This window comes from Lepisma saccharinum, chromosome 1 (assembly GCF_977018435.1).
Source record: "Lepisma saccharinum chromosome 1, izLepSacc3.1, whole genome shotgun sequence".
Lineage (NCBI taxonomy): Eukaryota > Metazoa > Arthropoda > Insecta > Zygentoma > Lepismatidae > Lepisma > Lepisma saccharinum.
Window position 1 is genome coordinate 50,468,433 of NC_139229.1, and position 26,397 is coordinate 50,494,829.

Here is a 26,397-nt window from a genome sequence, read left to right on the forward strand (position 1 = left end):
TTTTTTATTTTTGTCACATATTTTCCTGTTTTTATCACATATTTTCAAGATTTATGACACATAAAAAAAATATTTCTGAGATTTTTAGCACATAAAGTTTCGTTCCCTAGTTATTATTATTACCTTCAGTGTTTCTCGTAAAGTGTGGCACATTTGGAAAGGTTATCAGGAATGAAATAAACCATGTACTGAACTGTGAATACCTGTAAGTAGCATCGAATCATGTAAATTACAGTGTTTTTTTTAAAAGTGACTGAGTTATAGTACAGTTACTTCTGTCCAGAATAAACTTGTAAGTAAGCACATAGTAGTTTACTTACTTTATATGAATAACCAAAATTATAAAATTAGTGTTTTTATTGTAAGTACATGTACTGTTTCGTTTCTTTGACATATGAATGGAGATTTGACCCACATAATTACATTCGTAAACACAGAACTACAGATACGTTACAAGGGTTATTTCAAGGAACAAAGTTAATCGTTTGCACTCTTATCCTTCAACTTTTGCTTTTTACTTGAGGTGTCACTGGGCCACTCGTTTAATGACCTCTTTCGAAAGGGCATACGTGAGAGTAGATTTGCATTGCAATTCAATGCACCCGCGCTGGTCGATACCGGCTCGTCTTTCACGCAGTTATCGGGCTTGACGGTAGATGGCGCCACCGGAGCTTGCCTCGCAACATTGGGACTGCTGCTGTTGCCCTCTTCTGGAGATTTGCGCAACTTCTTGTCAGCGATCGATTCGGGAATAGCGCTGTCTCGTCTTGCAAGAGTTAGGAGGCCCTCGGTTAGATTCTGCTGAGGGTCGGGAGTCTCTAGCTTTATTCTGTAAGGTTGCAGAGAGAGGGATAGCGGCATTGTAGGTTGGTGATGACGTATATGGTACAGGTGGTGATGGTAATGGTGCTTGGAGATGATGTCGGCGGTGGACGCGCGGTGGCGCTGACCTAGCTTGATCCTGAAAGATGAGTCCAGGTTGCCGTTGCGATCATAGCTGACGGGGAAGTGTCTAGGTAGCGACTGTGACGTGTCGCTTGAAGTCTTTTTCATGCATTCACCACGATTCTCCTCCTTTACTGTTACCCCTTTCGACTTACGCTTCTTCTCCGCGTCTTCTGCCTGGTTGTAGTTATCGTGTTGCCTTTGCCATTCCAAAACGCTTCCCAGAAGCTTTATGTACTTGATAGCCATCCGCAGAATCTCATTTTTTGACAGCTTCTTGTCCGGAGGATGCGTGGGGACAAGCTTCCGTAGTTCCGCGAAAGCGCCGCTGACGTTCTGCTGGCGCCACCGTTCCCTGCTGTTGGTAAATATCTTGCGGACAAGGCGGGGAACGTGGCATGCGTTCGGCGTCATGGGAGGTCCGAAAGGTGACAGACTCCGCCCCCCGACCCCTCCCAGACTGCTCACGGGAGACAGGTTCCCGCTGCTCCCCAGCCCAACCGAACAGCGCAGAGAAGTACCGTTCTCAGGCGACCCTCTTTTAGGGGACGACCGGTCCTTCCTTTGGTATCTATCGTCCTCTCCCGTAGGGGTGAGTTCGCCCAGTTTGAACGTGTCCGGGCTCCCGTCCTCCATGTCCGTGTCCGGGGAGAAGTCGGACATGTCTTCCAGCTCTGAGGAGTCGAAGTCGGTACAGTGGGGGGACGAGGTGGTGCTGCAGTCAGTGCCATCTTGTGAAAACTCCATGTCAAACATGGACGGGGAAAACGTAATCATTGGCTGAAATGAAACAAATAAAAAAGCAACCCTTTATTAATTGCAGGAATCACAGAGCAAATACAGTGCAAAGAAATTTCAAAAAAGAGATAGCCACGAAAAATCAAGACTTTGTACAGAATTCAAAAACTTTACCAAAACCAAATTTACATTAGATACTATACTTTTTTACTTAGATAGAAATGCAAACCAGGATAAAATTTTATACGGATATCCGATATTCGGATTATTCAAATTCTCCGGGTATCCAGATTATCAGAAATGTACGGATATCCGAATATATGCATTTATTCGGAGAGTTTTATCCGTTTTACGGACTATCCACATATTCTCTTTATTCGTCATTTTCGTATTTCACTGTACGGATTTTCTACAAATCCTTAATTAAATCTGTTCTATGTGAACATCCGAATTATCTGGATATTATGTGGATATCCATTGCATCCGAAACGAATATCGGATAATTTGAAATCCGAATATCTGCTATCCGAATTTTGTGGCATCCCTATATAGTCTTCAGGCATAGGTTAGCGTATTTTCACCTAATTTTAAAAAAGATAATTAATTCACATATTTTGTTCAAGGTGCAGAGTATATATCCATTAGTGCTAATTGTGAGCCTGTGCTGCGTTGTTGTATACATGCAGAATAAAATTCCGTTTTTCGAGGGCTCGAGACGAGACGTACGTTTATAAATCGAGACGAGATCGAGAAAGGCGCAGGCATTTTCACACTGAGACAAGACGTCACTGCCAAGTTTCGTTTCGAATCCCGGCCTGAGCACCGGTGTTCTTTGTGAGTGTCCCTTCATCAATTTCATCATTTTACCCCTCATACTCGTCTTCGCGATTAGACGATTGGCAGAAAGGCGAAGTAAAATAAAGCTAATCAAACAATCAACCAAGTTTCCTTTCGTCTCGTTTACATACAAATCCTAAATTAATGCAGGGGTGCCCATCTCCCCCCCCCCAAGGTCCATGACGCACTCCCCCCAAAATGGTAGAACATTTGCCCCCCTCCACCCGGTTTATGCCGAATTAATTACTCAAATTATTTTTGTCAGACAAAATTTGCGGAAAAATATAATACCACAGGTGCAACCACGAATTCTTGTCTGGGGGGAACAAGTACCAGAATAAACGTACCAACAACAACAATAATAATAATAATAATAATAACATTAATAATGGCTTTACTACTACTACTACACCGCCGCCCTAGCTACAGCTCTGAACTTGACGAAAACGAGAAAAGCAGATAATGCAAGCGAAGCAAGCAAGAAAATTTTACAAAATGAATTTTTATTTGCATAAAATTTGAAATCGAAGGGGTAATTGCTCCTCTGTGACCCCCTTACAGGTGCCCTTGGCCGTCAATATTTGTCGAATGAACTTCCGTCGAAGGTTGGGGGGGGGGGGGCAATGATCCCCTGCCCCCCTGTCGTTGCCTCACTGTATAATACAGACATATTTAAGCAATATATGTTTACTTTAGATACTTTAGGCTCACTGCCATTCTTAGTCAACCTTATTCGGCACAGTTTGTCTGTTCGACTAACCTTGTATTAATGCGAACAGCACGTCCACCCCCCCTCCATCCAAACTGATTCTAAAGGCATAAGAGGTTGTGTTTCATTTGAACTACATCGCCGCGATCACACATAGGTTGGTAGAAAAACTATACATAATAACCAAAACTAAAAATCAATAATAAGTCAATCAAACGATACGACCCCCCCCCCATTTTTGTGTGAAGTAATATAGAATTGGTATAAAAATTTGTCCCCCAAAAATTTCCATGAGTCAGGGAATTAATTAATGTAACCATGGGCGTAACTTGGGACTTAACTTTTGGGGAGGCAGAGTCGAAACGTTTTTCATCCCATAAAAATAGTGTCCAGCATTATTTTGCTAAATAACTGTTACATTTGCGAAATCATAAATATTATTATTCATTGCATAGCTCCTCGGGTCTTAGGATGTTAACAAAAGTTACTTAACTTGTAAATTTTAACAATCCTCAAAATTTGGGGAGGGGGCAAGTTACGCCTATGAATGTAACAAATGTTATGGCTGATCCGAAACCCATTCCGGTATCAATTAGACATTAACTTCTGAAAGTACCTGTTAGAATTTAATTTCATTAACAGAGTTTCCTTGCTATTCTATGCCACTTCTTGATCGACATTTTCATTGAGTTCGAATAATATCCTGGCAATTATGTAAAACTCCAATTTTATTTTAATCTACTCCAAAATTAATTCATGATATGGCAGGGATGTACTCCGTAGAAATTTAAACGAAAAATACAGTCGCGACCAGAACTACGTATAAACGGCCTGATTACTGCACACAAATTGCTAGTATGGTTATCAGTAGAGCCAGAATTTGTATGTAATTACATATGCCATCCCTTTCTAGATACATACCTTGAACAAGAAATTAATAACGAATTATATAACTGACATCATTTTCCATAAGTTTTATGTTACATATTTGCCAGGATATTACATGTTTTACATATTTGCTCATTTACTTTACATAAAACAACATATTTCGGTAATTTATTACTATCTTGATTCTTTTTCCTACATTTTCGATCTCTGGAACATGATGATGAAAATTTCTAACTCATGTGATGTCATATTTTCTAATCAATGAGATGCATAGTGCTTACGGTCACCTAAAATTTACTGCCAAGTCGAAAGACAGGCTGAATACCTAACAAACGGAAGGGACCGCATCGAAAGATGCTAGAGTCTCCTTCCCCCCCCTCCCTTCCTGGCCGGTCTCTTCTGGTTACATATTTTGGTTTCGCTTTTAGGTTATAGGTCATGAGTAGGGCTAGGATTTTTATGACCTTAAAATCACCAAAATACGCAAAACAAAATATGCACTATAATTTAAAAAAATATGCCCTTATAACTAGACTGTTTCAAACATCAATATCTAACTTATGCTGAAATATTTTCATATGCATACTATTTATAGTTCACTTTATGGGCCCTGATGAGTTGAAATGCACAATGAATAAATACTTTCTGTAAATTTTCAATTAAAAATGAAAAAGATTTTGCTGCAGTCCAAAAAAAAAAACAAAAAAAAACTGGAGTGAACATGGGAGTAAGAACGAATCCACTTGGAAAATGACTGTAGGCTATATTTCTTGAGAAAGCGAAAATATGCTTAATATGACCGAAAATCCATCAAAATATGCTTTATCACGTAGAAATGGCTAAATATGCCCTTAAAAGGCACCTTAATTCAATTAGTTACCAAAAAAAATATGCTAAGTGATGAAAATCCTAGCCCTGAGTTTTCAAACTTTTTTCTGTCGTGGTTTCCCTCAACTGCCAAAATGTGTACGCGCCTCCCCTCAATAATAATAATAGATGAAAGACCAACACAAAATCTGTTGATGTGTTTATGTACTGGAAGTACATAACAAGTAATGAAAATATGATGTGTGATTAATACAAGTGATGTACTATTTTGTGAATTCACTCGGCTATACGATATGCTTCAGAAAGAAGTGATAAACAGAAGAAGTGAACCTGGCAAGCCATGGCCTTTAGAGGGTCGTTGCGCCATTGTTTTTTTCTTATTTCGAAAATGCAAGGCACATTTAATTCTGTGGATTTTACTAACCAACATGTGTTGCAATAATGCAGAAAAAAATTGCCATATTAACACAAATTTTTCAAAATTTTGGGGCCGACTTTTGACATGCGTGACTAGTCCTGCAATCACACACAGGCACACTTCTCAGTTCTTTAGCTGCAGATTCACCAACTATAATTCTCTCTATGACTTCGGTTCTTTCACGACGTACGAAAAAAAAAAACATGCATATTATAGTCGACGCGCTAGCTATGGCTTTGAAGTCCACGGAGCGCGCAAACCAGCTGCAACAATCACATTCAACGCACAGTGTTGCCACACATCTACTCTACGCCACCTTGTCCCTCCGCGCACAGGCACCTTTCCATGGTCTCCACTTTGATGTTGCAAAGTACGGCAACAGCGTATCTGCAGTCATGTGACTGAGACTCCACGTGGAGTAGACGAGCAGGATGACAGCTGCGCCCATTGGCTGAAGGTTGAGTGTGATTGGACGAAAACAACTCGCCACGTTCGTGGCGGCGGCTTTCTTCAGTTCTTCGACGTTAACGAAGTAAGCGCGTGGACTATACTAAGTGAACGGTGCTAAGTTGTTGTTTTTTCTTTAACATATAGATATATTTTTATTAATACATTTCAAACTTTCAGAAAAGAGAAACATTTTTTGGAATTTCTCGCGCCTCCCCTGCGAAACACCGTCGCCTCCTCAGGGAGCCGCGGCGCACAGTTTGAACACCACTGTTATAGGTATAATTTTAATTTGTACCATGCTATTTGATTAACACCCTATTTTAAAGGTTCTGTATTGTATTTTCCTTATTGTAGGGGAGGATGAATTATGAAAGATTAAACTGATGAAGCGGCACTCACAAAGAAACACCGACGCCCACGCGCGGACTTGAACCTGGGTCCGTTGCTTACCAGAAATTGAGGCTGGAAGTCTTGATTAAAGAACATAATCTGCTAATGAAGCACTTTTGGTGCATCAAAATACCCAGAGAAATACATCAAAGGGTATTTTATTATCATCTGCTCATATGCGCAACTTGGCGGGGGGGGCACTTGTCCCCCCCCAAATTTTCAGGTTACTATATTTAAGAGTGAAGGATAATTTTGCTAATCTCCTGGGACCTGACGACTACAGTATTGAAGATTACTTTTTATGATTGTACAAATGTTATTATTTAGCAAAATTGTTCTGGATGCTATTTTTATGGGATTGAAAACTTGTTCATTCTGCCCCCCGAAGTTAAGGTTTAAGATTCATTGTATCCCCTCACAGTTAACTTCCAAGTTCGATTTTAGCCCCCCACCCCCAATGAGGCCATGCATTTGCAGGTGATGTTCTGGAAATGCGTCAATTAAGAAAAAAATAACTTTGGGTTTACTAGAGCACAGAAGTTGCATGAAAATCCACTTGTACTCTAAACTGTTATCTACACTTCTTAAAGATTGATTGATTCAATTGGTGTTTTAAGTCCACTTTGTGCACAGTAAGGATAATCGGGACTGGACCTACAGTTTAAAGTGGAATCCACACTTCTTAAAGAACATGCGTGTACATATAATTTTTTTCTCTGTACAGAGCCAGTAAACCTGAGCAATCTGTCACAGGCCATATTAAATTACATTACAAATATTTATACTAAAAATAATGCCTCAAAATAAAGTTAGACGTTTTACAAAACGGGAGAAAGATATAGGGGTGGATGTGGTGCAGCCTGGTTGTCCCTGGCTACAGTATATATAATGCTTAGATTCACCCGCCAAACGAAAGAAACTCTAGGGATGCGAACGATACGAGACGAGTCTCGGTATCGGATCTAAATTCGAGACGAGAGTGAGATGGCCTTGTAAGAAATCGAGTCAAGAGCGAGAACAGGCTCTTCGAGACTTGTTGAGAAGAAACTGAAAATGATTGGTTGGTTGATTTGGTGTTTTAAGTCAGTAAGGATAATCGGAACTGGACCTACACTTTGAAGTAGGATCCGAACTACTATTTGCCTCCACCGGGAATCGAACCCGGAACCCGTTGATTACAAGGCGACGACGCTACCACTGCGCCATCGGGGAGGTCCAAAACCGAAATTGTGATAGACTTTTAAATCAAAACAAGACCGAGACGTAGCGTCCGGTAGTCTTGGTCTCATTACTGAAAAATGTATCTAAATCAAATTTTCTTAATTGTTCGATTTCTTCACACATGCCAAACAGATATATACGTGATTATTAATAGAAAATTCCTATATTTTGATTGTAAATTGCAGTCTCTAATAGTGGCAATTGCGAACTTGTAGTGCGTGGTTATACATAGGCCTATATGCATTAAGGATAAAAGTTTTTCGAGTGTTCGTAGCGTCGAAACGAGTCGCCAAACAAAAAAACAAAAAAAACCACGTTATTTCGAAAGTTGTTTGGGGCTACCCGATGGCGTAGTAGTAACGTCATTGTAATCGGGTTCGATACCCGGTGGAGGCACAAAGTGGTTCGGATCTTACTTGAAACTGTAGGTTTAGTCCCGATTAGCCTATCTGAACATAAAGTGGATTTAAAACAAAAAATCAAATTCAAATTCAAAATTCGAAAGTTCTTTGCGTTAATGACCTCTATACCCTCTGAAACTTTACATGGGGACGTGATGTATGTATTGTATATATTTCCAGACACCATACAGGACCGAGACGAGACTGCAGGAACGAGAACGAGACAGGCATTTACAACTCGAGACGGTACCGAGACACTGTCAAATCTCGTATCCTCTTCTCTCGATACCATCTTACAAACGTTACTGTCTCCTCCAATTTCTTATCAAATTTTCTGACGTCGCTGTCTCTTTATATACATTTTGGGCAACTTGTAGTTACGAACATTTTATACGTTGGAGAGATGAATAAGAATTGTCCACTGACGAATGAAAACTGTTTCTCACGTCACGCCGCTAGATTCTCTTCTAGAAGACGATTGTGGCCGACGAAACACCAGGCTATACCCTGTCCCATTTATCTCTGAAGCAAGGCAGAGAATGCGGGGGGGGGGGGGGTCGAGTGTGCGGAGCGAAGCAGTACACGCTGCTGTCTCGCGTTACGACTTGCGCAGAGACTTATTTACGTTTGACTGCTCCAGAGATAGAAGGAACAGAGTGTAGAACAGCTTGCTTTACGACTTTACTGTTAGAAGTTACCATATTATACGCGTATTATAGCATTAAAATTTAACAGTCTACCTGTTAATTACAGAAAAACGGGACGCAACCGTTTTTTTCTTCTTAAATTTAAATTTAAATATTTCATCATGCTTAAACGGAGATGACGATTATAAATTCCAGATTCGTTCACCATAACCATACTTTAAAAACTTAATAGATAAAATTACATTAATTAGGTTATGTAATGGCCGTTAATACCTTAAAAACGGTCAGGGTATTTTTTTTTAACAATAGTTGGATGGCAGAGGAAATTGACGGTCTCAGACCGTCATTTCTTCGCAGTGTTGCTGGCTGTCTTAGACAACTAGACCGTGTTCTATTCTGCAACTTGCGACTGTATTCGTTGTCGTACAAAACCAATCTTCAATGACATTGTTTAGTTGTGTAATTTATACAGAACAATGTACTGTGTTTGTTTTACTTTAATTTCCTTTTGTAAATAATTTTTACCTTCATGAAGAAAGAATGAAAGGTAAATCATACGAAAAAACATAAACTCTATTGACAATTGTATTAGTTAAAAAAAAAGTTAATGTGCTGTACAGAGAAGCAGATTACATTCATCGGTTATACAGAGTGTCCGAAAAGTCACGCAACCCGGTGTTTACGACCGTATAACGGAATAGCGAAACGGAATGAGAAGAAACGCTTTCTGCCAAGAGAATGCCCTGTATATTGGGAAAATTTAGAGAGACAAACATATGTAAGAACATGCATATTTTAATAACAAATAAGCAAAGTGTTGCCAAAGGCGGAAAAAAAATATTTGCAAATCGTGTATATTGATGCACGGAACTCACTGAGGTAAATTATTGCAACATTTCACAATACCAACGAACAATTTGGATGGCCATCTAATGAATTTGACAGAAAAAGAACTTTGACGAAGTTTCAAAAACATTGCACAAGGGAATAAATGGGCTGTTCCAAAAATCGATGTTTTCACAATATTACGAGGGATACTGGCAACACTGTTGGTGTCACGTGTCACTAACAGACGTGTTTCACCTCAGGCTATCACACAAAGGCACTTTTAACGACAAAGGAGAAAGTTGGTTGTTCTCGAACATATGCAATAAATTACATACACCTTGCAACCCTGAAATGTGGTTTCAATTGGATGGGTATGTCAACAGCCAAAATTCCAGGCATTGGGAGACAGAAAACCCACATCAGTTGCATGAACTACCCTTGCGCTCTCCGAAAATCGGTGTATGGTGTGGAATATCGCGACGTCGTATTGTGGGACCGTTATTTTTAGAGACAACAGTGGATACCGCTGTGTACGGGGATCTCGTAATGCAATTCGTTGCTCTCCTGGAAGAAGACGAACGTGATGTTTGGCTACAACAAGATGGAGCAACTTGCCATACATCTAATGAATCTCTTCGTATGCTGAGAGAATTTTTTGGTGATCGTCTAATATCCAAGGATTTATGGCCCAGTCGCTCGCCCGATTTAACGTCTGGAGATTTTTTTCTGTTGGGTTAATTAAAGGGGAAAGTATACCAAACGGGACCCAGAACATTGGAGGAGCTGAAACGAAACATTACACAGGGAATTAATAATATCGGTGTTGCAACCCTCAGGAAGGTTATCTGAGAACATGATCAAGCGAACCAACTTATGTATCCAAGAAAATGGTGGACACTTCGAACATTTGCTTTAATTTGTAGTGATACCCACATTTCAGGGTTGCAAGGTGTATGTAATTTATTGCATATGTTCGAGAACAACCAACTTTCTCCTTTGTCGTTAAAAGTGCCTTAGTGTGATAGCCTGAGGTGAAACACGTCTGTTAGTGACACGTGACACCAACAGTGTTGCCAGTATCCCTCGTAATATTGTGAAAACATCGATTTTTGGAACAGCCCATTTATTCCCTTGTGCAATGTTTTTGAAACTTCGTCAAAGTTCTTTTTCTGTCAAATTCATTAGATGGCCATCCAAATTGTTCGTTGGTATTGTGAAATGTTGCAATAATTTACCTCAGTGAGTTCCGTGCATCAATATACACGATTTGCAAATATTTTTTTTCCGCCTTTGGCAACACTTTGCTTATTTGTTATTAAAATATGCATGTTCTTACATATGTTTGTCTCTCTAAATTTTCCCAATATACAGGGCATTCTCTTGGCAGAAAGCGTTTCTTCTCATTCCGTTTCGCTATTCCGTTATACGGTCGTAAACACCGGGTTGCGTGACTTTTCGGACACTCTGTATTATACATCACCTTCTCTGCAACCGCAACGATGAGAATGGATAGTGATGTGATGAAATTGATGAGTAGATACCAAAATAGTGTGGGCACAGCAAACACGTGCCCTTCAGAGGATTATCCTGGTCGTGTGTCCAGTCGCCAGAGCCTCGTTGGCCTGCAAGAAGCAGTTATCGGGAAGTGGGGTTGACTTTTGGGTGCCTTACACCCCGGTAAGTTCCTAAATAAGTAAACGTGCTACTGTTACATTGACTTGCAATAAGGATATCACATTTGGGTAAATTTCTCGTATCGGACAAACGGATTTCTTCAAATTTACAGGAGAAATTACTTACCGAATGCAGTTTATTTAGACTTGTGGAAGTTCGGGGAAGTGTTTTCTTGCATCGATCATTGAATTTTGCCGGTAAATCATCTATTTTTCGATATAAATGTGTGACCGATGCACGAAAGCTCTTGCATCCATTTACTTCCAGGTAGATGTAGCCTGTGTCTGATGACGTAATCCCGGTCAGTGTTTCCAAACACGTGTTTTTGAAACTGAAGAAGGTACGTTTCCGCAAATGGTTTGTGGGGCTATGTGTCAATGGTTCGTGGGGCTATGTGTCAATGGTTCGTGGGGCTATGTGTCAATGGTTCGTGGGGCTATGCGAGAATGGTGTGTGGGGCTACGCATATTTTTTTCGAAACCAATTTTTAACTATTGTAACCTATAGTGACCCTACCTAACCTAACCTTACCGGAAATGGTTCGTGGGGCTATGCGTCAATGGTTTGTGGGGCTACGTAGGTATTTTTGGGTGCAGTGGGGTGGAAACACTGCATGCCGAGTATGGTAGTGAAACTGTGACCGCCATTTTGCGTGTTACCGAAGGCAAAAAGAAACGAAGAAAACTTACTCGATATGTCTCAAATAGAGCTTATTTCCGTGAAATAAGCGAAATGCCACCTTCAGCAATGTTTCTCAATGCAGAATACGTAAGTACGAATACTTAAATTAAATGAACTAGCAAATTTCAGCCGTTTGTCCGATACGAGAAATTTACCCACATTTGTCCTCTGAAGTGAATCTTTACCAGTGTTTGGAAATAACTACATGTAGTTACAAGTACTCAAGCCTGAATCGCACGGAACTGGATTTCCAGTAGGAATGGCCTAGTTGGCGCTGGACTGGCTACCAATTTGCTAGTTTTCGCCTCACACGACACTTGTTACCGTGCTTTGCTACGTCCCCGGCTAGGAGTGCGAAAACTCTTTTACACTCAGGTCTTGCTGGGTTTAAGTAAGTCTTAAAATCACATAATTAACGTATTATTAACAGTAAATTGATTTAACTAGTTAACACACGTGACTCTACACGTATAAAAGATACTTCCACTGAGATGTCTTAGAATAGCCTTGCAGAGGCAAATCTTTCACTTAAATTTCAACTCTGCTATTTGCAGCAGATTAGAAACAAGAAATAGTCACAAGATTACTCACATAATGCCTTGAAAAATCACGAACATAGACTTACATTAAAATCATCTTTTTTTACATTGAAGTCATCTTTCATTCCTTTTTTCATTTATTTATTAACCAAACTGTAAGAAAGAAAGGAAATCTCTAACTTTTCCCATCGTTAGCAACTCGCTTATTTTTGCGGAGTTGCCAACCTCGCACAGAAAATTATCATATGACCATACAGGCCCTCCTGTACGTGTGATAACACTTGAAATCTTCTTTGACCATACAGGCCGTGTTATACAATGAACGAATAACATTTGGTTAAATGAACATAAACAGAACTAATAAGTATTTTGCTACGACAAAACTTGGGTCGTTGCAACTTGCAACTTTTGTTCCCATAAGACATTACGCAGAGTAGACAATCTGTAAAGATGAACGAGAAATTTGAAGAATGTCGTAGGAAGTTTTACTGCTTTATGCTTTTATTAAAAATTAAAATAGAAAACTGTGGACTAGAGATTAGTAATCAATGCGTACCGAACAAGCTTTTTAATTAACTCGGGTATGCATATTCATACACAGTGCCGGATCTACTAGCCGCAAAACCCCGCTTAGTTACTCAGGGTACAGGAACGAATACAATATATATATATAGGTACATGAAAAGTTAAAATCTCTGTACGTATAGCACCGTGCCATGAAGGCACAATTAGGGAATATGAGGGTATGGCCCCACATATTTTCGACGTCTACCGTCTTGGAGGTGATGTGATCAGCACCACGCTGCGGTCGCCTTTACCCCCGATACCATTTGATTTGAGGCTGGGTGGGCCCTAGAGCCGCTTTATGCGGGGACAAAGCCGGAAAAATTCCGACCTTAGATCACCCACCCCAGATTTCTCGCGTGGCAATCAGACTAGAATCAAATCAGGCTAGAATTTCAAGAGAAATGCAGTGGTGAAGGTTTCTTCAACCTATCTTTAATCAGGGAAAGTTATCACTGCATGATTGTAACAAATGTATCATTTTCCAGGTGTGAGAAAACAGTGTACTATATATATCACATAACCCCCTTCCCATCAAAAAAAATTGAGTTGGGTGGGTGTGTGTGGGTGTACGTAGATGGGGCCTTTGGTAATATTTTGCGGGGGGACCCGAGACTTGTAGATCCGGCACTGTTCATACATGAGATTCGCAGGATTTATTCACAATTTTTTTTAAAAAATCAAACATTTAATGTAATACACTTGTAATAATGATTTTCATTTTCGGTTAATCATATTTGTCACATACATATCTCATAGCTTTGTATAAATACCTAAATATTAATGAACTGAACATGAATGCACTGCACGTCATCTCTTTCTTTTTTTTTATCGAGAAACTAACAAAAACAACCAACACTCGGAAAACAAAGACAAAAAATTCCCTTTGCAAATTCACAGATTATATTCACATGCCCATACTTTGCTCTGATTGGCTTTTCCACAGAATTCAGTCGAGGAAAGCTAGTAGCAATTAGAACATGTCCTATTCTTCCAAACCAGTCAAGCAGTCAGCCAGGCAGCCATCACATCCGGGCAGGTAGCCAGTTCAGCGCCAACTAACTGGATATCCAGTTCCGTGTGATTGGGCCTTCAGTTACAAGTAACGGTTACTTCTTTTGAGGAATTGTAACTGTAACTAGTAACTTTTACAGTTCCAGTCACTGTACAAAAACAGGTTTAAAAACAACACAACAAAGCATGTCTCGCCTGGCATTTTTTCCTTCAAATTCTGAATTCATCATAGTAACAGAACGCAAGGTACAGAGTACCGTTACAATTACTCGTGTAATTTTGGTAACGCATTACGTTACTTCCAAACTCTGCCTAGCTGCTGGGGCCGTTATCGCTTCGAATGCAGAGACAAGGACAACTATCTGGAGGTCTTCGGGGGGCCCAGAGACATTGCTGTTAGCGGCGCGTCACTTCCGCTTTGTAATCGAGGTGCAGGGGAGAGAGATAGCCAGGGAGGCGCCTGGCACCCAATCCCTGATAGCTTCTGAAGGTTCCCTAAATGCAAGTGCACCACGTGCTTGCCTCAGATAATTGGCTTAATCTTGTGATAAAGGGATAAGAAGTTTGAACGTCCTGGCGTCGGCATTGAAATGGCGTCTCTCATATCGAATAACCATTTTTCAAGCATCTATTCAGGCATCAAGATTCTTCTGGTTTTTTGACAATTCCTCAATGTGGAAAAAATTATACATGAGGAATATGGAGTCAGACAAAGTGCGAAATCCCGGGGGGATGGGGGAATTCCCCCACACCAACGATATCGTCCTAAAATTCCTCCCTCCTCCCATCAAACTTTTCCAGGAGGGAGGGTATTTGTTCTAACAACAAAAGATAAACAATTAGTTTTGAAGTTGAGTATACTTTACAGGAATAATATCGAAAACGCACGCAAAAGATGAACAACAAAGAACCTCATCTCTAAGGACACTCAACCCTTCAATCTCCACAACACAGAAATTGGTCGGACTTCTTATTTCTTTCCCATATCTCATCGCCTTTCGTCAGCTACCGCAAAGTATATAAATATATTAATAAAACACATTTTAGCTTTTAGATGTGAATTTTCCCATATCTCTTCATTTTTGCCAGTACGCCTAGTCACGCAAATCATTGTTTATAGCATTAGTAATATATTAAAATCTTCAATTTTCAATCGAATTTGGAATGAAGGACAGTCAATATTATATTTTATACAATATTATTTAATAATTGACATATATTCAATGGCATTACATACATACATCGATATATATATACGTATATGGCCATATATATATATGAATACACACATAATGAAAAGTGTGTGTCTGTCTATCCGTCTGTTCCTTCCCTCACCAATCTGCAGTGATTTCGCACCCTGGAGTCAGTATTTGCTATAGGGATAATAAACTCTGGCAAGCCCCGGCACCTAGCGACCTGTTGGATGGGATGAGTCAAGGCAAGAGCCTATAAAACCTTTTCCTGCTCCCCCCAAAATAGGCAATAGTTAGGCTGGAAAGTTTATACGATCATAGTTAGTTCCAGTATTTGTCCCATCTGGGGGGCGTGGATTGTACAGGTAAGTATAGAGCCAAAATGGCCATAAATTGGACCCTTGTGAAAAATTTTAGGGGGCGTTGGGTGTAGTGTTCGAGATGTGTGAATATATCACTGTTATGGCGTGCATTGTATTGATATTATTATAGAGTATTGTCATTAGGAAATTTATACTATTATGGATCGTGTTCCAAGTGGAAATTCCTATAGGTGTGAGTATGTTTGATTCAGTTTCGAGCATAGGTGGGGGATGTTCGCATGGTTCAATATGGCGACAATGAAGCAGGTGGGAGGTCTACGGAAACTATCATCTTTAGGGGGATGGTTAGGGTGATCAACTTTCGGCATTGAATTTACGGGAGATTTAGTTGCGACAAATTCTAGGCATTGTTAGCGGTGCGGCATCACTCCAGCAAATGTTTATGGAATGGATAATATTAACAAAAGAATTACTTTACACTTTATATAATATACAGATCAAAATAGAGAACAAAATTTTACAAATTTGCATGTTTCTTAGTCCTATACCCTGTCCCAGTATCTCTGGAGCAAGGCCGCACATAGCGGCACAGAGGGGAGGAAATCGAGTGGGCAGAGCGAAGCCGTAGTACACGTTGCTGGGAAGCCCGGCAACTGAAATCGCTTTCTCCCTCTCCACGCATTCTAGTTCCTCCCACGTGTTCATTGGTGGAGCCGTTTCGCGCCACCATTTGCGCAGAGACTTGTTTTCGTTCGCCTCCTCCAGAGGTAGCTGGGACAGAGTGTAACCCTGTACAGTATTTATCCACTGCTGCTGCAGAACTAAGCATCGATCAACTGCTGCAAGATATGACGTCACTTCCGCCCGCCAATGGTTAAACGTGAAAGATCTTGCAGTCGACTTGATATTTTGTATTGCTCGCCGAATTCAAAATGAGTTCACATTTCGAGATCTTGGTTGTTATTGAAAAATACGGGAGGAATAGAGTGTGGGAGCCAGGAAGATCGAAAAAAATTGCTCGCTCTACTACGGGAGAGTTTGTCACCCTAGGCATCCCCTACATCCCTATCCTCCACTGATTGGTGGGATCTCAGGCTAAGAGTTTCTGAATTTCAGAAACTGTCCGTGTTAGTTCATCAAACCACATGTCACGATTGTAGAGATTTTATTTTTAACATGTGCGGTGCTCCACTAGGTGGTACCCGGGGAGGTGGGGGGAGGGATTACAAAAAAAAATCAAATGAAAAGAGAGGTCTAGTGTCACATCGTTTGATACTCTTAATTCCAAACAACTTTTGGAAGAAACATATATTTGTTTCGTCAACGGAACGGGCGTCCAAAAATGGTTTTATAGTTTCAGTGACTGATTCATTTCGTAACAGGCTAGTATTCTCATAATAAATCGAACAACGTTTACACGCCATCGCATGGAAATCCATAGGGAGAGACAAATGGTGGTATCCTAGAAGGAGACCTCTATGTCTCTTTGAAAACTTTCAATGGGAAAGGGGACATAGGGGTGCACAGTCCCTCTGGCAAAAGCCTTGATGAAAGAAAGTCGGAGAGAGAAAAACTTCATTCCAACTCACTGTTATATTGCATTGATGGATACGAAACAGGGGCATATAATATCCGGATCCACTCTGCGAATGAATTAACGAATGAATCACCCTCCTCACACCGGAGGCCTCAGGGTGCACGGAATGACCTGTGTGAAATGTCCAGCCTGAGGAAAAACTGGGAGTGGCGCCTCTCAGCTGTGGATACTAGAACTTCATGCAGAGAGTAATTTAAAGCGCAGAAGGTTTGCTGCATGAGTTCCATATCGGCTTATAATACGTTTATCTGTCATGTATGTATTAACTATCTACAATATATTTCAGTAAATAACATAGCCATAAAGCTAAATTTTGGTAGACTGATAGACCTATAGACCAAATAGTAGCTCAATACAGCGAAAGTTGACTCGATCGACCTGTCTCGTTGTGAGAGATAACAAACGACCCGAAGTGAACTATCGATATCTGAGAAAATAGTAAATGTGAAGATTTAGAATTTGATAAATTAAAGATTTTTTTAAATAATTAGTTTGTTTCACCTTTAGTACAGCCTTAAAAAATTATGAAATTATATAAAATAGTCAGTTGACTTTGTTAGCTCGACACGTATGGTTGCAATTCGGAGTTGGGGAGTTTTGACTATCCATTGTCTAAAACAGCCAGAATGCTCGTGAAGTGAACTAATTTAGAAGCTTATATTTGAAGGGCCAGGGGGAAAAACGATGAATGTCGATTTTTCGCCCATTTTGAGATCGCAACGCCATCTGATAGTTCAGAAGCTGTACTATAAGAATGAGAACGGCCTTGGTTGGGAAACGATGAGAAGTGCCTGAAAAACGCATTATTATTTTGGCATATATTAACGTACTTATGAAAAGAAATACTTTGTTTTTCATTTCCTGGCAAATCGTCTCGAATGAACATTCATCGTTTTTCCCCCTGGCCCTTCATTTCTTTTCCACATATGGCAGCTGTTAGTCGTGTAAATTTAGTTGTCGCAAATTGCTTTTAAAACAGGGAACTTTTTCAAGTAGTGTAATATGTCTTAGAACATGGTAGAATAAAAAAGTATCTCATGTATATTCTGATTGAACTGTTAACACAAATTATTATTACTTTTCCAGTCTGGTCTGAGCGAAATATTACATAAATGTTTTTCATATCAGCTCACAGCTGAGGTTATTGTGGAATACGAACTATTGCCATTGTACACCACAAAAACCTCCCGATTCAGTTTTTGCTTTTCGTAATACAGAGAAAGGGTAAGTATGTTTGATGACTGTAATTACTGATGTTGATGATGATTTAAAGTCGCTCATTTGGATTAGTTCCGATTCCGACTAGAAAGGGAGAGTATGACGTAAAGCAATTGACAAGTAAGTGCCCGTGGCCTTCGTTGAAGGTGCCGTTCCAGCATTCGCCTGGTGTGACCGCTGAGAAACCACGGAAACCCTTGGATAAATAAATACCCAGTCTACCTTGAAACGAGGTCATTTTGCCCAATGTTCACACATACACACACATACAAACAGTGTGTGTCTACATACGAGTTTTGAAGTGTGTTTCAACCAACCTATACCATGTCCTAAAACACTTTGGGAAGTAACAAAGAAAATTAGGAGCAGTGGGCATGACAGTATGATGGATTTTAATCAGGATACCGTGCAGTCCACTTTCTAGAGCCAGAACGAATATGAACCTATTTCCTTGCAACGTTGATGACTTGATATATTCGCACAATATATCAATATATACGAGGATGAGTCGCACTATTTATAACTGTAGTCGAGAATGACCTCACAATCTGTGCCAAAAACCCTTAGGATAAGAGGGTCCCATCATAATGAGCAGCAAGTGAGGATGTTGACAGAAAAAGCGATAATATGGACCAGCTGCTATGTGACTTTTGACCGATTGTTTCCTCTTCCTCTAGTTAAAAATTGAAATATCAGACTCCATCGGGAGTTGACAAGAAATAATTGGGTCTGTGTTTACTGTACAACGGCGATATGTCCCATAGGTACATTGCGTATATTCTCAGTTTATCAAGCTAAGTTTTCTTAACGAACTAACAAGGATGAAATACATGTCACATTTCTGGATATTTAATACTTGTTCCTTGTTCCTGTATCGGTGAACAATCAGGCTGTAAGAGTTGCGATGAACACTCCCAGGATGTGCATTTTTATAGAACTGTGATTAAACCTTTGATACGTGTATTATTTAGATTCATGTAACCATTAGCATTAGCATGAAATAGTTTTTATTATTCTACACTTTATATTTTTCTTTCCACGAGAGGAGTATAAGAGGTGACATTCTGAGAAGGCACAGAAAGGTCAACCTTACTTCCCCGTACTGCACCCCTATACTTCTTGCAGGCTAACGAGGCTCTGATGCCTCCACGGCTAGGATAATCTTATGTGAAATGTCCTGTGTTTGTGCATAGCGTGTGTGCTGAGCGCCCCTCTACGCCCACAGATTTTAACTATAGTGTGGAGATTTTGCACTCAGAGCGGGGTCTTCGAGATACTATGTACGGGCCTCACGCCAGCTTCCGTGACGTCACAGAATTAGTCCGGTATAATCCATTTACAACATTTAACACATCGCATTAAAACGGTAATATTTAGTATTCTGACTGAATACATTTCTTATTCGTTCAGAACGTTGCTTTCACCTCAAGAACATTTCAAATGTTATATGGCATTTAGAGAGTAGGAAAAATCCAATCTTTACCATTCTGCATAATGTACCTTTATTTTTCAAATTACCAAGCGTAAAATTTTATCCTACATTTGAAACTTACTCTAAATTCGTAAAGAATTATCATCGTTAGTATGTAATTTTAATTGAATTTCTGTGGAATAAACACTTACGGCCCAACATAACTTCGTAAAAGTTTACAAACAGAAAGTTGAGGAAAGAGCTTGTAAGACTGGAAGTTCGTATTATACGTAATCTTTCTAACTTTGGAAACGGAATTCCCGTGTGTAATTTGAATATTTTTTTTATTTTTCTGGAAATCTGGTAAATATTTTGCTGCACACGTTTGGTTGCAGGTAACAATTTTTTAAAATTAACTGCCTACTTCTACGGCGAAAAGTGGATTTTAATAGCAAATTTCCATTGGCAACTTCTACCACCGCCGTAAAGTTAGGCATCACACAAACACCTTGCACGGAAGCGGGCATTTCAGGAGCTAGGTGTCAAATTTTTATTGCCAGTAGCGAACATTATTTTTTAATGTTTAATAATAATGATTAATGATTATTAATAATGAATGAAGAGAAAATAGAGAACATAATTTTAAAGAATAGGATGGAAATAGAGATAGTATGACTATCGTAGTGTAACTGCAGTGAAATTGGAGAGTGGGTGGATAACAGTAGCAATTGTCACGGCCCAAAAAATATACGTTTATTCTTCAAGAGTATTTGGGCCAGTAATTTTATTTATTTATTTATTTATTTATTTATGAACTCAACAGGTACATACCTAATTACAGAGCCCATATGAAGGATACATAGTCATTACAATTACATATATTTCTGTAATATAGAGATAGAAATTATATATAAATATATATACATATATATGTGTCTACATAGAAGAAAATACAGCTATCTTTTCATTGTTCGTGATGGACTCAGAAAGAACACAGTCATAAGCTTGGTTGGTACAGGTTACACGTTACAGGTTACGTGGGAGAGGGAATGAGACTTGTCCTCCTGTCGCTACGTGGGTGGCATAATGATTTTCGATGTCAGGTGGCCTGGGATCGAGTCCGCGATGGGAGCTGCAAAAAGTTTTGTAGGGGAAGCAGTTCATTCAAATTTGAGATAACATACCTCAACTCAATATGGCCTACCTAAGGTTTGCGATCGTTTCTAATGGTATCCGAAGCCAGAAAGATAAAACTAATAGCAATATTCAAAAGAGGAAACATTTCTGAACGTTTACTGAAAATTGGAGCCAATTCCAAATAATAACATGGATGCAGGGAAGATTTATTATTAAAAAGTTACGTTTAGGCCATATTGGGTACATATGTACGCCCTAGTTATATACTTTATTCTTATACATCAAAAAATGCAACAGAAATTGTAAAGAAAGTGCCAGAATGTTGTTTCTATAAGTATGCACTTAAATTCTATTTGCATAATGACATATGAGATTTGCACAAAAAAACAACATTGTTTACAAACCAATAAACAAGGGAGTGACATGTCACAATTTCTTACCAGAAGAATATGGATTACATATCACAGTTTGGGTAAATGTAAGGTTCATTATCATCATCCTAAGTGAGTCCCACATACTCTATGTGAACATAAGAGTAACAAATATCACATTTGCGCATGTCGTTCACTATATATTCCCATGTAGGCCATATTGAGTCTACCTTACATACTGCTATTTTTTCCTTCGTTATAAAAAGTACTTTATATTAAAGTCTAAACTATGTACATTGTTGTAAAGTACAAATTATGAGCTGTCATAACATGCACTAGAGATATAAACACCTATCGCTTAGAATATGTAGTAAGTAATAACTTCCATATGCAATATTAGATCACGTAGAAGAACGCAATCACGAGGTCCATCTATTTCGCTTCTTTGTCTTAAAGCTACTGCACTGTAGGTACAGAAAACAGGTTCAATCACACATATTACGCCATCTGTTGAATTAACCATGTAACTACTTGGAAACAGAAAATAGGCCATATTGGGTTCATGTCCCTTATTACTACTATTATTATTATCAGGGCCCGGATAGTTATGCATTAAAAAACTAAAATATGCATGCAAATATGAGCTAAAAAGATTAAAAATATGCAAATAAATATGCACTTTAGTAAAACACTATCTTTGTTTAATGTTTTCTTTCAGTTATTGAAAAAAAAACTCATGCATGTTGTAGTGTATGAACGCAGAGGTTAATTTATGCACATACGTAGGTACTTCATCATACAATGATTATCACAAGGATTTATGAAAGCAACGATTTAATACTAAACTTACAAAACCATTTCTAAGATGGCTGGCCTTACAATTTCATAACTCACAACTTTACAAACAATTGAATGTTGACTTCGATATTATGCACACTTAACACATGTAAGCAGATATTTGTTATTTTTCAGATCATATGGTTAAGCATGTAATAAATGTAAAAGTTCCAGTTCTGAATTCTTCCACACACTTTTGTTTATTTTACACTGCTGTTTTATAAATGAAAGAAAAATTACATTACTTACAGATCATGATTTAACTTGATTTCAACATGTTATCTCAATTTTTCAACCTAGAATAAAACTGAAGAAAAACTTGCTCTATTTCAGAAGATCCAATTGGGCAACATGCAACAATATCTGACACGTCAAGTCCATCATCTATAGGCTGTCCATTGCTAGCTGCGTAGTCGCTGAATCTTTTCCACAGGCCGGGAAACCGTGACCCCTGGCATCAATTCGCGTTGTGCTAACCACTCCGCCGCGGAGGTTGGCAGGAGGGAAACAAGAGTTATTTTATTAAGAAAAAGACAACACACCCAACGCAGACGTACAATACATTTTAGTAGTGGCTGTTACCTCTAAAATATGTACGAAGGTTTTATATACGATTCATACAATGCATTTAACCCCCCCAAAAAAACGCTTGAAATATGCATTCGCATATGGAATATGCAAAATGCATAACAATGCAGGCCCTTATTAGTAGTAGTAGTAGTAGTAGTATTTTAACTCGTTTGAACCAGTTTACAAATTCAAATACTTAGGAGTAATATTAACAAATGAAAATTATATTAAAGAGGAAATAAAAAGTAGGCTTAATTCAGGAAATGCATGTTACTTCTCTCTTCATAAACTTTTGTCTTCTCGTTTAATATCTAAGAAACTGAAAGTTAAAATATGCAAAACAGTAATTTTGCCTGTAGTATTATATGGATGTGAAACTTGGTCCCTTACATTGAAAGAGGAACATAAATTGAGAGTATTTGAAAATATGATCCTTAGGAAAATATTTGGGCCTAAAAGGGATGAGGAGACAGGTGAGTGGAGAAGGTTACATAATTTAGAACTACATAATTTGTATTCATGTCCAGATATTATTAGAATAATTAAATCAAGAAGACTTAGGTGGACAGGCCATGTGGCACGAATGGGAGAGGAAAGAGGAGTTTACAGGATTCTTATTGGAAAACCTGATGGTAAGAGACCTGTAGGAAGGCCAAGACGAAAATGGAGGGACAACGTTGAGATGGACCTAAAGGAAATCGGTAGGGATGGAAAAGAGTATATAGATCTTGCTCAGGATAGGGACAGATAAGGCCTGTATTGCTGCAGCCATGAACCTTCGGGTTTAAGAAGGCTAGAGAGTTATTTATTTATTTATTATTATTATTACTGCCACGAGGAGACTATTCTCTCCGATACACCAACTGGATGAAAAAGAAGCACAATTACAACAATTACAATTATTTTACGGGTCGGCGGGGCAAACAACACTTTCGGTAAGATATATGTCCTTTGAAATTGTGACAAGAATTTATTATGGATTATTTGAAAACGGGACTAACATTTACTTTACTTTACAAAATGCCGACCCCCGTGGCGGAGTGGTTAGCAAAGCGCTCTACTACGCAAAGGGTCCCGGGTTCGAATTTCGGTCTGAGCATGGGTGTTCTTCATCAATTTCATTATATTGTCGCTGATCCTCATATTCGCGATTAGCCAAAAGTGGTAGAGAAGCGAAGTAAAAATGAACCAAATCACTCAATCAATTTACTTTGCAACGTAGAAAGTACACTGAACCTAACGAAAATTTTCACATCTTTTCCAGGGGGAAGGGCAAGTGCCCTGGATACGTTCCTGAATCCAATACTTGACGTTGCAAGAATCGCACTTAATGACACTCGCTTCGCCCTCCCCCCGCCTCAGTCTCAACATTTTAAGACGACAAACATCTCATTATGTCGAAACGTTCCACTAACTTTCACAATGTTCACAATACGATTCTTTTGCTACTTGTCAAAAATTCAAGTGTATATTTTGATATCTAAAGTAACTTCATGGGGCTCTTTTTAAAATTCAAGGTTATTTTATAGATCATTATTTTGGAGATTTTTTAAGTCGCTAATTTCCTGGCACTAACTAGTAAGGGGAGAGGTGCAATTAGAGTAAATCCAATCCCGCTGACCAAGCTGCAGAAACGCAGATAAGTTTTTATTTCTGCCAGTATTTCTTAGGTCTCCTCCATCCTCTCCAAGCACAATAAAGAACTTAAATTACAAACTAGTTTGTGATGTTAACACCATTTAATAACTTACTTCTGTCTGTATAGAAGCAACGCGAGCGAAGCTACCGCGGAGACATGAGATAGTCTAGAAAAATATTACTAATAGGCCATTTGGGATATTTGTGCATACTACAACATGAATATTTCAAAGCTAACAGTCAATGCTTCTGACTATTATGATTTTGAATTCACAGTTCACTGTTAGGAAATATAGTGGCGGTATTATTGACTAAAAGGCAGTGGCGGTGCCAGGATTAATCATCTAGGGGTGCCGAGGGGGTGCGACGTTGAAAATAAAGAAAACATGAAATATGCATGTATGTTTTAGTCTATAAATTAAATATCAATCAACTACTTTTAGTAGGCATCTATGATAATATGCTAATGAACCTTAAGAATACTAGAGACTTGCTTCATTTTTACCTCATTTTAGCACAACAACGACATTTGGAAATTTGAAAAGAACAGCTTGTTCAATGGAAACCAATGACATTCTGTATATGGACGACTGGAGGATTCTTTTCATAGGGAGGCAAGCAAGGCAAGGCATACTTCCACGAAGAGGGGTCGAGGTATATATTCCCCCCTAATAGTGTTACTCACTCTCTCTTAAAATAAGCTTCAGAACACTTCAGTGTGAAGTTACCATGTTCCTGCAACGCTCCTAATAATTAACATAACTGACCGTGACGGAAATGTACAAATTTAGATTGACGTCCATTGTTTTAAGTTCACTTTATTCACATGTAGGCTAATCGGGACTGGACCTACAGTTCAAAATGGGATCCGAACCACTATGTGCCTCCACCGCGTATTGAACCCAGGGTCCCTTGATTACAAGGCACAACCAATTGAGATACAGAATTGAGTTATTAATCAAATGTCAATTTTTTTTTATTATTTTATAGGTGTGTTCAGTTTGTGTGCGTTGGGTAAAAAAAAGAGATCGCTACTATGCAACCTAACGTTCTGCAATTTGTTAAATAAAATAACACAATAAATACGGAATCATGTATCACTTCCATGTAATTATCAATTCCCTTTTTTTGGACTGCTTTACTTTGCTAAAAAATTTCCGTTGCTTTGTTACCCCCTCTTTTCATATGCGTTCGTTTTATATAATACATAGCCCACTTCCGTCTGCCCAGATGCTGTGGTGTCAGGACAAAACGTTAAGTGCACAGCAGCTTCTAAGTTAAAATAGCTTGGGCTGCACTGTCCCCAAAGAACGAACTAGAACATTTTCTCGCGAATTTTTGGCCTCTTCGTAACAGCGTTTAAAATGGTACATTTACTAGAACAAATAGAACGAATTAACAAGGAAACTACCGTCACGATGCAACTCGTTTTAAATAATTTCCCGACAACGACCTGATGATACTTGAAAGCAACGGAAATTCTTGTTCCAATGCGACTTAAAGAAAAGAGGAAGAACAAGCAGGCGAACAACAGAACCGTGTATCAACAATGCAAAGGAAAACATACAACTGACACTGAGCTATATACATTTATCGAAGAACACAAACAGACTACTTGAAACACAAGAAGAAACAATTCTTAACAACAATTCTGAAGAAATAAATACAAGGGCCGCTGATCTTTATAGACTGCCGACAGTAGGCTACAGGCAAAATAAATGCTGAGTCTCTTTGAGAGCAGGATCAATGCTTGCCTGTTGTAAATAATAACAGCAGTCTCGCTTCAGTACCTAATATTTGGCCTTCCATATGACAACAACACGACATAATATGAAACTGTAAGAGTTAGTGTTTTCGGTAGAATATAGGTTTTGGATAGGGGGTGCTGAAGGGGGTGCGGAAGAAAATTAACTAGCAGAAGAAAAACGCTGAAATTCCAGTAACTTACACTACATCCTGAAAAGTTACCTTGCATCGCGCCTGTTTATTTTTACCATTATCTGACTTGCCTGCCCAAGAGAAATATGAATCATAGTAATTTCAAGGAATGTTGTAATACTTCTTTAACAACGGAAATTTTCGACCGAATTAACGTTACAAAATGTATCAAATACGATAAAAAAATATGGATTTACCATGAGATTATTAATATCCTAGATGATCATAACAGCTGTTAGCTATCTGGCGAGATGAATCTTGTGAAACAATCTTCCATTGCCTGGTCCTGAGATCACAAAGTTGTCCGTCCACTACACAACATAACTCCTCTGCACGTCAGTCCTTTTCCCCACACACTGCGGCACTTGATTTCCAGTCCGCCAGATCACATG

At 39.0% G+C, this 26,397-nt stretch overlaps 1 protein-coding gene across 2 annotated transcripts; it reads right to left on the minus strand.

Annotated features, from left to right (window-relative positions):
• Positions 1–171: 171 nt before the first annotated feature.
• Positions 172–26,397, minus strand: HLH3B (Helix loop helix protein 3B). Of its 2 annotated transcripts, none has more exons than XM_083131604.1 (2): positions 26,203–26,397; positions 172–1,725 (listed from the first exon to the last, which is right to left on the minus strand). In XM_083131604.1, exons 1-2 carry the CDS (start codon positions 26,203–26,205, stop codon positions 478–480), a joined length of 1,251 nt encoding a protein of 416 aa, XP_082987730.1. In that variant the 5' UTR covers positions 26,206–26,397; the 3' UTR covers positions 172–477. The 2 variants fall into 2 exon arrangements, with proteins under 2 accessions (XP_082987730.1, XP_082987725.1); XM_083131599.1 differs by lacking the exon at positions 26,203–26,397 and adding an exon at positions 12,281–12,381.

What these genes read in the sequence shown, in the direction of transcription:
- HLH3B (XM_083131599.1), bottom strand. Translation starts at nt 12,331, where the DNA reads ATGAAAAAAGGAATGAAAGATGACTTCAATGTAAAAAAAGATGATTTT. An exon ending in TAAAAAAAGATGATTTTAAT is followed by an intron (nt 1,726 to 12,280) that starts GTAAGTCTATGT and finishes GTTTCATTTCAG; the next exon opens with CCAATGATTACGTTTTCCCC.